Source organism: Kryptolebias marmoratus, linkage group LG1 (genome assembly GCF_001649575.2).
Source record: "Kryptolebias marmoratus isolate JLee-2015 linkage group LG1, ASM164957v2, whole genome shotgun sequence".
NCBI classification, from domain to species: Eukaryota; Metazoa; Chordata; class Actinopteri; order Cyprinodontiformes; family Rivulidae; genus Kryptolebias; species Kryptolebias marmoratus.
The window spans coordinates 32,694,283-32,707,133 of record NC_051430.1 but is presented as its reverse complement, the minus strand read 5'-3'; the positions used below and the strand labels follow the sequence as shown (position 1 = coordinate 32,707,133).

The window sequence follows — 12,851 nt, the reverse complement described above, 5'->3', positions numbered from 1 at the left end:
ACTAGCAGCAGCTAGCTAGCCTGACTCGGAGAGGTGTTCTTAGCGAGGTGAAGAGCGTAAGAACTGAGGAATGACTGTGATGACGGACGGTTACATAGTGCAGGCGGGGCCTGTCACTTGTCGTCATCACGTCATCACGTCATTTGCCTAAAGGTGTGATTAAAGGTGTCTTCAGCCAGGACACGCGGGAGCGTGATATCCCATAGTACATATGTTGTACCGAGTGAATCGACTGAAAGGGAACCACTGATGAGTCCAGGTTCATACAGACCATAATGTTTAGATAAACTCATCATATTATGTCAAAATCTCTTAACTTCATTTTTATAGAACAGTAATATCATTTTCTTTGGGTAATGGTTCATAGGCATATCTAGAAGGTTCTAAGTGGTGGCATCATGAGTGGAGTGATGGTGTTATCAGGTAGTTTCTAGAGTGTCCCACAGACAATGAGTGAAGGTCAGCTGACACAGAGGATTCGTTAGACTCGTGGAGCAGTATCAGCACTTGATGGAGTCACACGTTGGATTTGTGCAAGCACAATAACAAGCTGCAGAAAAATAAAACAACACAGTAAAGAATAATGATCAACATTCACACTATTTTTCACTTTTTTCTGTACATTCTTTGTATTCAAACTCCTACTGTGGGCTATTTTAACTGTTCATATATCAAAACTCATTTAGGAAATGGGTGCTATGACTTTTGGTTCTTGTAATTTTGATACTTTTTCAAATATTTTCTTTATTTACAACTATTTTTGCTATAAAATATATACTGAGATCCCTTAATTCCTTCAAAATTTTGGTTCTCTTTGAAATTCTCTTCACAAACTTCATACTAAGATGTGAGAGGCGAAAAAAAAACAGCCTCTCAACATGATTGAGCCTCCACTTGTTTAACTGTAAGTATGATGAGCCTTTTTTCCTGCGTGGGCTTTATTCTCAGATCTTTATCTGTCCTTCAGTGATCATGGCTGAATGTCTTTGCTTTGACAAACACAGCTCTTATGTTTTTTATTTCTTTCACCTATTGCGCTATATTTAGTCCAGTGGTAGATTCCTTCTGTATTTGCCTGCAGCTCTTTAGATGTATTTTTTTTTACCAGAGTTCACAGTCACCCTGACAGGCTGCTCTCTCTGAGGTTTTAACAGGTTTCTGTCCGTGAAAGTCCCTGATAACATAACCGTTGGAACACAACATGTTTGTGTACTTCATGTAGCAGCAGTTTGGTTTTGACAGATTTTCTGCTGGAAATGAGTGCCCACAGCAGGAATTATTGGAGAGATGAGCTGTGGGCATCTCTCGGTTTCCTTTACAAAATGTCCGAAATGGAGGATTAAGCTGCCTGATGGCCACTTTTGTCTGACTGTATCAAAAGTAGCGAGAGAGGGAAGCAACATATGCCACAGCAGACAAAAGGATAAACTCCTACCATCATACAAGAACGTTCCAGGATAGTTGCTGCTGCATTCACAGGAATGCTCCAGAATTCTTTGAGATAAAAGATTCAGATTCAGATTCAACTTTATTGTCATTGCACATGTCCCATTACAGGCAACGAAACGCAGTTGCATCCAGAAGTGCCTAAGCAAGTTATAAATGTAATAAGGGGTGGAAATTAAATTTTTTTTTACCAGCCAAATATTTTACCAGCCACTATTTTCTGTTGTGACAAAAAGTTATTTCATATGATGATGATGATCGACGCGGGTGGAAGGAGTTGTGGTGCCCTACAAGCAGACTACTCTTGAAAAAACAGAAAATAAAATAGCTTCTTATCACAACACCTAATTGGTGTTAAACTGCATCATCTGTAGTGGATCGAGTGCATCATATGCATATTTTTACTTGGGTTTTCTCCGCCTGAAGTGGTATTTTGCTTTTATCTAAATAACATTCGGGTCAAATGTTATTTAGATCATTAATTATCCAACAACAACTAGTTAATTTACCAACAAGTCTTTAACTGTGTTTGGAGACATTTGTTATTTTTTTGCAAAAGTTACCAGGGGGGAACCAAATATTTCAGCCGTCTGAAATCATCGGTTCCCCCTCTAAAACACAGGACAAAAATAATTTACCAAAAAGTCCTTACCTGTGTTATTCCTCTCATCATGGACAACAAGTCCTGTGAATTTGGAGACATTTGTTTTTTTTTTGCAAAAGTTACCAGGGGGGAACCAAGTAATTTACCAACAACTCCTTACCTGTGTTTATTCCTCTGTATTATGATATTATTAGCACATTTTATTTTTAAAAGAATGATGTTTTTTTGTTTTTTTAATGAGAAATATTTGCCCCTCTAAACAATCCTGCTAATAGATAAGTCATTATTTACGGAGACGCAGGGGGAACCGTATCTGATGGGGGAACGCGGCTCGACGTAACAGCAGCAACTCGAGCACATTGCTGCCCCCTATATGTCAGGAGGACAAATAACACCTTTTCTGTTCAAATTGCCAACCCGCCACAGTGGCGTGTGTTGATCTAATTCACCCGCCACTTCAAATATTTACCCACATTTGGCCGGTGGCGGGTGCTAATTTCCACCCCTGAATGTAATATATAATACATACAGATGTGAACAGAATATACAATGTATATAAAAGTGTATACACAGTATACAATATTATTGTGAATATACAACAGTGAAGTGAAGTGAAGTGAGATTTATTTATATAGCCCTTTTCAACAACATGGCGATCCAAAGCGCTTTACAACAGAAACAAAAACAGAATCCAATACAAAAGAAACACAAAAGAAAAATACAACAATCATGTATTCTAAATCAATCATGTATAAAACAAAATCACGAAAACAGACATATCTAAGCATGAACTGAGATCGACAAATAATCTAAATCAACAGCAGAAAGTGTGCGTATATGTGTGTATTTGTGTGTGACTCTGTTGAACCCCTCTCTCTTCAGACACAGATATTCAGATACACTAGGTTTTTATGGTCTGGCTTTTGTATGAAAATCAATTTTGTATTCAGTCATTATCCTGTTTTCTTGTGTGAGCTTCTTTTCTCACTGAAACAATTTTTAATTTGTCTGTAAATTCTTGAAAGGAAATCCAAAAAGTTTTAAAAACAATACAACTGGACTTGTATTGTACTGTAGCTGAATACGTTTTGACTCGCATCCAGGAGGCTTTCTCAGTTCAAAGCTGGAGAGTGTGGAGATGCAGGCTTTTAATTGAATGGAATCCTCCCTTGTGTAAACTAGATTAACATGCAGATAAGTTTACTCCCCTTTCAACAGAAAGTTGTTGGGGTCTTTGCTTGGCTCACAGAAGAGATGTCATGCACATGCATGAAGTTGTGTATTAGGGGGGAAACAACCAAGTCTCAGGCGTAATCCTCTATCTGAAACCACCATGTCTGTTTAATTAGTGGATTTTTTTTTCATGTGAGGTAAATTATTTCAGGCCGACAGCCTGTTATCAGTTTGTGATTCAGAGCCGTTTGTTATTGATAAAACAATATAGACAATCCATGTGTAATTAAACAAATGTCATAGTCTGAAACTGCTATCGATAAGTTTACGCGATTAGTGTGAGAGTGCATGAATGTATTTTGTTACTCTCAAGAATGCTCACGTTTTAAACAAGTTAGCATCCACTTAGCAATGGGTTAGCATTGGGTTTTATGCCATGTCTGCTTCAAGGCATAAAACCATTGAAGCAGACAAAAAAAATAAGCAAACCCATAGGAAAGAATCATGAGAACAAACAAAAAAATTAAAAAAAATCTGACAAGGCAGGACTTGACAGGATTCAGAACCAGAACACCAAGACGAAGTTTTAAGATGTTTATTGTAAACGGACCAGGAGCAGGATCAGAGTCTTTGTTCTGGACACTCACGTGACCGCCTTGGAGCGGGACCGGAACAGGTAAGTCCACTGTGGTTTGATGTTTGGTTGCAGACAGACGTGTCTGAAAGGGGCTGAGGCGAGAGAGAGAGTCCAAGTCCAGGCAGGGGGTCGATACCGGTGAATCCGAGAGCAGAAGCCAAATCCAGAAAGGGAGAATCCAAAAGGCGAAGTCGAGATCGGTAACCAGGAAGCAGAGTCCGAAAAGGTATCCAAAAAGGGGCAGGCAAGGTTTGTGGGTCGTTGGACAGGAAAGGGTCATGGAACGAGGAATCAGGCAAAGGCTGTGAAGGTACGCTGGACATTTACTAGGAATACACCGTTCAATAATCTGGCACTGATGACTGTGGGTTGTGGGTATTTATGCAGGGGTAAACCGGTGAAGCAGATGACTGTGATTGCGTGGGCATGGCAACATGGGCGTGGCTTGGAACTGGGGAACTGGGGAAAATTACTTGGCTGTGGCATGACTAGAAGCAGGAGGCGTGGCAGGAACAGACAAAGCTGTGACAAAATCTGGAATAGAAGGATGCTGTGCTGAATAAATGAGCTTTAAGATTTGATTAGAAAAAAAAAAAACTTAGATCAGTGGTGAAGCATAGGTCCAGAGGAAGCTGGTTTCAGAGGCTGGGTGCTGCTACGGATAAAGAAGGCCCTGGGTTCAAATCTGGGTTGTGTCAGGGTTGGCGGTGACGGAGGCAAACCCAGAAAGCAGACTCATACTTCGGAACTAAAGGGAAATTGATTTATTAAAACGAAAGCAAAAGCTGACAGGGCAGCAAAACAAGAACATAAACTAAGCCTTGGTGCACAGTTGAGACACAGGACGAGGACAAATGAACAATGAGCCGACGGAGTAGTGGAGAAAGTGACCGGGTTTTAAACACAGAGGATAGTGAGGTAAGTGGGCACAGGTGAGTTATCATAATTACTGGCAGGTGGAGATGGGCGCGGCAGGTAAACAGATGACAAAACTCTGACACATCAGAGTGTAGATCTGTATCAGGGATCTGAACTGTCCTGGATCTGAACAATCTGACTTTGGTCTTGGCTTTATTCACACAAACTGCCCTTTCATCAGTCATGTTTCTTCAAACTGAAATTGATCAAAGAACAATCCACGATGGACATCGATTGTTTAGAATCTTTCCACAAAGCCCCATTTCTTATAATTTGAATGCTCCTTTTACCCATGCTTCAACTCTCCGTCAGAAAACGCCACAAGTTCCTCTGCATCTATTAGCTGCTGCAGAGCCTCCTCCTATCTGGACAAAGCAGGCAGCACTGTGAGAACGCCATTCTTGGATGACTTCAGTGGTTTTTAAGGATTAATCCTGCACCTCATCCCGGATTACTGAGTGCCACTCAAATACAGATAAACTGTGCAGTCCTGAGGTGTGTCACTTCTGTGCACAGAGACGCTCTAATCACTGTGTGGGACCAATCATCTTCACTCAGACTTGAACAAAAAGAAAGATTCTGCCTGTTTTGGTCCCATTTTACTGTACCTGTCATCTCTGGTGTGGATGTTTCTGATCACAGAAGTGATTATTAGCTGTACTGAGTCAGCATTCACATTGTTTTTTTATTTATCTGTGTTTTTTTGCAGTCTAACTACCTCTGCATACTTTGTGCTATTTTAGCCAGTCATGTAACAAAACATTGAACTAATTTCAGGAGATGTGTGCTATGACTTTTGGTTTTTGGAACTTTTATACTTTTCAGAATATTTAACTCTATTGACAATGATTTTGTAAAAAAGTAAATACTTTATAGCACGTTTTAACACTTTTAGCTACCATTTTTTAACTTTTAGTTTCTAGCAAGCCTTCTGCTGAATTTAGCTTTTAGCTAACCTTTTTTACTTTTACCTAGCATTTTGCAATTTTTAGCTTTCAGTTTCCAGTATTGAACTATTCTAGTGTTTCCTCTTGTTTTAACCAGCAAGTCTTTTTTTAGTCATGTACAGGGTTTCCCCCAGAAAAGAGGTAGGTAGGTAGCCGATCTCCGGCCAACTGTGATTTAGTAATAAAAAATATTAAAGTTGACAGGAAAGTTGAAAATACGGCTGTTTATTATGTGATATTGATATAAGATATTTGTGCCAAATATTTACACAACTACAGTTTTACAAAAAGGCACTTTTGAAATACTTTCTTAAACAAAAATACAAATAAAATAAATATAAATTGTTTGCACCTAATTTGAATCCTAATTTAAGTCACATTTACAAATAAATTAAATTAACATAAATGAAAAAGTACAAACAAAGCAACAACACGCGTCAAGGCCAATGAATAACAACAGAGAACTCTGATAAACAGACAGATGCTGTGCTGTACTTTTTGTGGCACAGGCTGCATGTTGGATCACTACATGTAACAAAACAAAGCATCTAATGCTGAATTTAATAGCAGAATTTTACTGGTAAACAAGGATAAATTAGCACGCGTCATACTTTCACTAAGCACAAAACCTGCTTACCATATTTGGTCTCGTAAAGCCACCCGCTGAATTTTAGCTCAACTAACCATTTTTGGTAAAACCCGATAATGTTTATTGCTAACTCCAGCGGTAGCTGAAGGAGGCTCGGCCTCAGGGCTCATTAGAGATGCGCGGGGCTTCACGGGCGGCGTGCGGACCTGAGTGCGCGGTGGAGGCGTTTATACTTGACGCTTACGTCGGAGCAGTATTCTCCAAAAAGACGGGGGGCAGTACGCTACGTAACCAGTGGAAATACGGTAAAAAGGAGAGCAGATGGTTGTCACATCAAATATGGCTGCACGTATTCAGGAGGAAGAGCTGTCGTGTTTCTGGCTGTGATATAGAGAGGGTGTTTAAACTTAAAGCATTTGTGAGGATTCAGGTTATTTTCTAATTTCTAATTCAGGAAGTAAGGCAAAGTAATTTCACTGGTGAATGTTCTTACGAAGAGGCTGGCAGTCCACAGCCTGGAGGAGAGAGGATGCGGTGAGTAGTTTTCCAGATGGGGTTCGATGGTGTTTTCCCAGTGGGTTGCAGGTAAGTATCTCCCTTTTTGGTTTGCAGCAGTTTTGCAGACAGACAGGCACGGGTGAACAGGTGAGTACTTAGCTTAGCGGTGCTTCAAGGAAGTAGACCAGACTGGGTTCAAAATAACCAGGTAATCCTGAGGCAAAAAGACAAAAACAAAAGCGTAATTTACAACAAGGATTTTCTTATCTCGAGATTCAAGAAGGCTCTGCATGTTTACCACTTGGCAAGCAATGCTTCAGCGCTGGTCTGGTTCCCACCACAGCCTTAAGTACACCTGGTTCCTGATGAGTCTGATCTGCTGCAGGTGAGGGAGGAGTGTCGACGAGATGACGATCACCTGTCTAGGACGGCCCACCAGGAAGTACTCACACACATCACAAAACTCCACAATCACCACAGCATTTGGTTTGACTTTAACTGATTTATTGGCTTATTTGCTTTAGTTGTGATTCGCCCATCATAGGACTAATATTTCTATAAACACTCCTTTTTCTCGGCTGCAGCAGTAATCTCCGTTTGATTATCTTTGTGATCTCTCAGAGGGATCATAGAAATGTTGATACAGGCGAACCAGCTCCGCTAGAGCACCGAAATCGTCTATTTCAAATGGAGCGTTTTTGTAACTCGTGGCCCGTGCGGTCCGCCACAAGTTACAAAAACTAGGAGGTGAACAACCACGTGCCGCAACACCGCGCGGGACCTTCGCGCAGGGGCGGGAACAACGCGATTGCATCACTGTTGGCGCACGCACCCTCGCACTGTGAGGGATTTTGGGAGTGCGAGTGGAAGAAAACGTATAAAAAATGACGTATTTATAATAAACAAGCGGAGCTTAGCCTGGCAGTCGGGTCAGCAAATAAATAAAACACTGGGGGAAACCCTGATGTATGTCAACTACACAATTTACCATCAACCATCTCTGGCTGGAGATTGGTACTAATATTGTTGTTTTTCACCTCCAACCTTTGCTTGATAGAAGTTCCACAGGGTTCCTCTGAGACCTTCCAGCCTATTAGCCCCCCTGGTGCTGGGGAGATGGAGCTGTTTGTCTCCTGGAAGGGTTAAACTGGTCTTAAATTGCCTTTATTTGTACAACATTGGCTGACTCTGGATTTCTGTGGGGAAATGAAAGTCTCATTTCACTCAAAGTAAGCCTCTTTTTACAAGAATGTTTAATGATATTTAGATACTTTCAAGCATCACACTGTCTGCTGTTAAATAAATTATTCATATATAATAAAAATATTATTTTTCTTGACGGTAAATTAAATAGTTGTTTATTCCAGAATGAATTATTCTCACTCCTAACAGCAGATAAGAGCCCATAACTCCAGTTTTAGCCTCCCTTCACCGGCTTCCCATTCAGTTTTGAATCCATTTTAAAAATATTTTATTTGTTTTTAAGTCTCTTTACGGTCTTGCCTTCACCCTTACATGCCAATAGATGCTTTTGTCTGTCCTGGAGACATGTTATAAATCCAGAGGAGACCGAGCCTTTGCAGTTCTGGCTCCTAAAACATGGAATAAGTTGCTACTGCAGGTCAGGCACGCTCCATCTTTAGCTGTTTTTAAAACTCATTTAAAAACACACTTTTCTCCTTGGCTTTCAACCCAAAGTAAGTTATCATCAGTGCCTTCATCTTTATTCTTTTAACCTGTACTATTTAAAACAAAATCATTTATATCACCTTATAGCTGTTTTGTTGTTTTATTGCTGTTTTCTCTTACATTGTTTGTGTGCAGCACTTTGGTCAGCTGTTATGTTGTTTTTAAGTGCTTTAGATATAAAGAGGCATGGTGTGGTAACAGAGCTGTTTTGGTTTGATTCTAGGCTGAAACTAATCCAAGTCCAGTTGTCACAACAACAACAACAACAACAACAACAACAACAACAACAACAGCCAACTCTGCTGCATCCAAGATGAACCCCAAATCCAGGTGGTCCAAGATAAAAATCGTCACCAAGCAGGCCGGAGACGAGTGCATCACAGCCATTGAGATTGTCCCACCAGTGGAGGGAGCCGAGAGGCGTTCAATCCCAATCAGCCGTCCAAGAACTGTGGCCAGAAAGTTTGCAAGCATTGCAAGAAGTCAAGTGAAGAGGAAACGACAGATGGCTGCAAGAGAAAAGAAGGTTTGTTAAAACACTAAATGAGTGTTATTAGAAGGTGCTAATGCTGAATTAACGTGACTGTCTAGTAAAAATTAGATTGTAATGTTTATTATCAAATCTAGTGACCTGTTTTAGTGTTTCCTTAAAAGTAAATAAGTCACAATTTTAGATTTAAAACTTGAATATTTTTCTGAGGTTTGTGGTATTTGATCTTTTGGGTCCAGCGGATTGTTGGGTGGGAACAATTACTGCTAGACCAGCTGATTCTTAACAGTTTTTATTTTGAATAAAATAAATAAGACCCAGTTTAATTTTCTACAACCAGAAAGCCTTTTCAGAAGCACATCATTACGTCAAATTAAATGTCTCTTCCAGTAAAGGTTTGATCCTCCTTCTGATATTTCAGAGTTTCTGTGGAGGATCAAAGTGCAGGGAGACACTTTTATCTCCACAGATCAGAGGCTTTATGTCATTATTGCTGCAAACAAATGTCTTACTATCACCAGCCTATTTTATTCATAAACACTGTTTTTGCAGTCAGTGTTTGTGATGCTCTGCTGAATGGCATTTCTTATCTAAATGTTACAGTGAACTGAAGCTATAAATGTTTCAAACGGGATCTACAAACACCAGGTAATGATATTAAAATAGCTGAAAATGTTTATAAATGGTGCTTTAAATGTTATTTATCAATTCACTTGAAAGCAGCAGTTGTGAAGGCAACTGGAAAGAAAGTGTAAAACTCTGTGGCTATGGGTTTAACAAGATGAGTGCGAGGGTGTTGGTGACATATGGCCTACATCCAGAACCATCACAGTCTCGTTCTCTGTATCCAGGTTTCTCACCTAACTGTGGTTCCAAAAAAAATCTGATCTGGCAGCAGATTAGATCAGAAGAATAATTAAATCATTAGTACCATAGACACTTCACAGCTGTAATAAACATAATAATATTTGGGTTTACAAACAATGGACACCAATTTGTAAATAAGCTACGTAAATCTGTAAAAATAAAATACTTGTTTCTCACATTTCTAAGTTGCAAAAGTTGCAAAACTTTTATAACAACAGGTATATATGAAATAAATTTGACTCAGGCCCAAATTAGGCTCCTCACCCAGATCACTGGGGTTTCTAAACCAGTGATTCCCAACTCCAGTCCTCAGCAACACTATCCTGCATGTTTTAGTTGTTTCTCTGCTTTGAGTAAATGAGTGATTAGCAGGCTTCTGCAGAACTTGAAGACCTGCTGAATCACTGTTCTAAACAACATTATTATGTTTTAGTCACAAATCATGTGAAGAGATGAATCGTGTCACTGGAGAGACAAAAAGTGCCTAAATTTGTTTCGAGCTACAAATAAAGTTTGTTCTGTTGATTCTTGTTTCGTTTAATATCACATTTCCAACTCTCCTACTTTATTCCTGCATGGAGCTGGCAAAAGTGACCCCAAAAAAACACCTGGAGTTATTTTAGTGCAGTGATTTATTTTAGACTTAGAAAAATTTCCCTTTGCATCCTGCCACGGATTAGACAGCAGCAGCATTGCACATGTGCAATTAAATTTGGGTCTGGTTGTGGTGGGCTGAATATCTCCTGCTGACTGCAGCTGTGAGGGATGTGTTGGAAGACTGAGCCACCTCTGAGTGTTTTGGGATGGTGAAGGGGCCCGTGGCAGCACCTATTGTTCGTTGGAAATGCAAACCTGCCAGCATTTGCTGATGGCAATGACGGACCCCTATATATATATATATATATATATATATATATATATATATATATATATATATATATATATTAGTGAATGCCAGCAGCACAGCATGATCCTTAAGAGGCTAGAAATGTTTGAAAAAAATCTATGCATTTTCCATCCATTTGAAATACATTTTACTAAATTCAAAGGATTATTAAAACATCATAAAATCAGTATGTTATAAACTTTTTGAAAGGTGGAACACTGACTCCCAACAAGCGTTTTAACTGAACTTTATCTGAGATTAACTTGAAAATTGCATCACCCATGTTTTTTGGGGGATTTTTTTTTACACATTGAGTACCATAAACATGCCTAAACTTAAACAACAAAAATGTTTGGTGCAAATAAAATTGCATTTATAATAATGGTGATGACAGAAAAAGTCACTAACTTTGTTGTTTTTTGAAAAATAGTTGCTAAAGGGGTCTAAATATAGTAACAAAGTTAATAAGTTGGCAGCACTGACTGCACTCTCGAATGTGACAAACGACGAACCAAAACCAGGTCAGGAGAACTTGCTGAAGTTATCTGCGTTCTGATTGGTGAAGTTAATACAGAAGTTATGTTTTAGCAAAAGTCAGGATATTAAGTTATATGTTTTATTGTTAACTAAAGCTCTAGTATTCCTTGAAGCAATGTAAGTCGCCTACTGCATGATGAAAATAACCTAATGTGTGATTTCATGTGATATTGAAAGATGTCATTTGTTCTGTATTAGTCTAAGCTATTACCACACCAAATTTTAGATCAATGTCTGTGAATTTGACTGAGTAATAGCTATTTTTATATTGCCTAAATTTGATGAGTTGTCATGGGCCTTTTGAATTGAACTGACTTCAAAAGTCCATCAGTTGTAGACGTTTAATTAAAATCTGTCCAGAAGTTTATGGGATATTTTGGAGACAGATAAACAGGGTTGATTTCAAGAGTATTTTTTTTAAATAGAGATTTAATGAATTATGTGTTTGAATCGGGTTGGCTCAAAAGCTAATTAGTTCTAGAGGTACATCCAATGATTATTTCCTGAATGTTTCATTAAAATCCGTATAGTGGTTCATGAGATATGAGCAATGAGCAAACCTGATTTAATTAAAACTTGTAACCATTTATATTTATGTTCCATTGGTAAGGTAAGGTTTGAGAAAGGCAATGTGAACATATAAGTGGATGTGTGGAGTTCCAGTCCAGTTTGGTGCATGAAGACCATCATCAGTGAGAAGCAGTTTTATTTTCTGCAAACTGTTAGTATATTCAGTCAAACATAGATGATGTGCTAACAGCTATCAATACTTTAGTAAGGTCATAGCCCGGGTTGTCCTGTGGGATACACAGCAGTAAGAAAAACAAATCACATAAGCATGTAAGTATTACACTAAAACACTTTACCCAACTGGGTGAATAGCAGAAAATATTGATAGAAGCAGATTATTTACCTCTTCAAAGCGATCTGAAGTTTCTTATCTTATAGAGATAGTTATGGTCAGGGGCGTCACTAGGTTTTAAGGACAAGGGGGGCTTAGCCCCCAGGAGATGCTCAGGATGTGAGCAAATGTAGTGGGTGAGAACAAAATTTCTCAAACAGCTAACAAAACCTGAGTTGCTTTCCCACATTTTTGGACACATTTAACAGATACCTTACTGTGTAAACGTTTTAAGCAACCAATTATATTTTTATTCAGAACATCAACAAACAGGAAATATGTTTACAGTTTTAACAAGAAAAATTAACATTTTTTTATTTTTATTTTGTGAATTGAATATTACTATAGTGTATTAAATGCCAGCTAATGTACACTATAATGTTTGGTGCTGGTGTATACCCAGTTATGAAGTCTAACTGTGACTTTATATATTATATAAAATCTCTCAGTTATTCCACAGCACTGATTTAGATTAACTGACACAAGAATGCTTTTGTAGAAAATATGAACAAGTGGGATGGATTTGATAACGATGCACCAAAGAGGATCTCTACCTTACACTGTAAAGAAAAAGAAAACTGACAGATTTATGATCATATATTTGAGTTAATAATGAAATAATATATGGTTATTTATTTAAACTCATATTCTGGCCACATTATATTGAAT

At 38.7% G+C, this 12,851-nt stretch overlaps 1 protein-coding gene across 2 annotated transcripts in view; it reads left to right on the top strand.

The window, feature by feature from the left end:
- The window catches only part of chrm4a (cholinergic receptor, muscarinic 4a), a 75,357-nt gene that overhangs the window by 56,359 nt on the left and 6,147 nt on the right, over positions 1-12,851 (top strand). For both annotated transcript variants that reach the window (XM_017426262.3, XM_017426261.3), the window contains exon 6: positions 8,725-9,027. In XM_017426262.3, the coding sequence (XP_017281751.1) occupies positions 8,725-9,027 (303 nt within the window). The remainder of the gene's footprint in view (positions 1-8,724; positions 9,028-12,851) is intronic.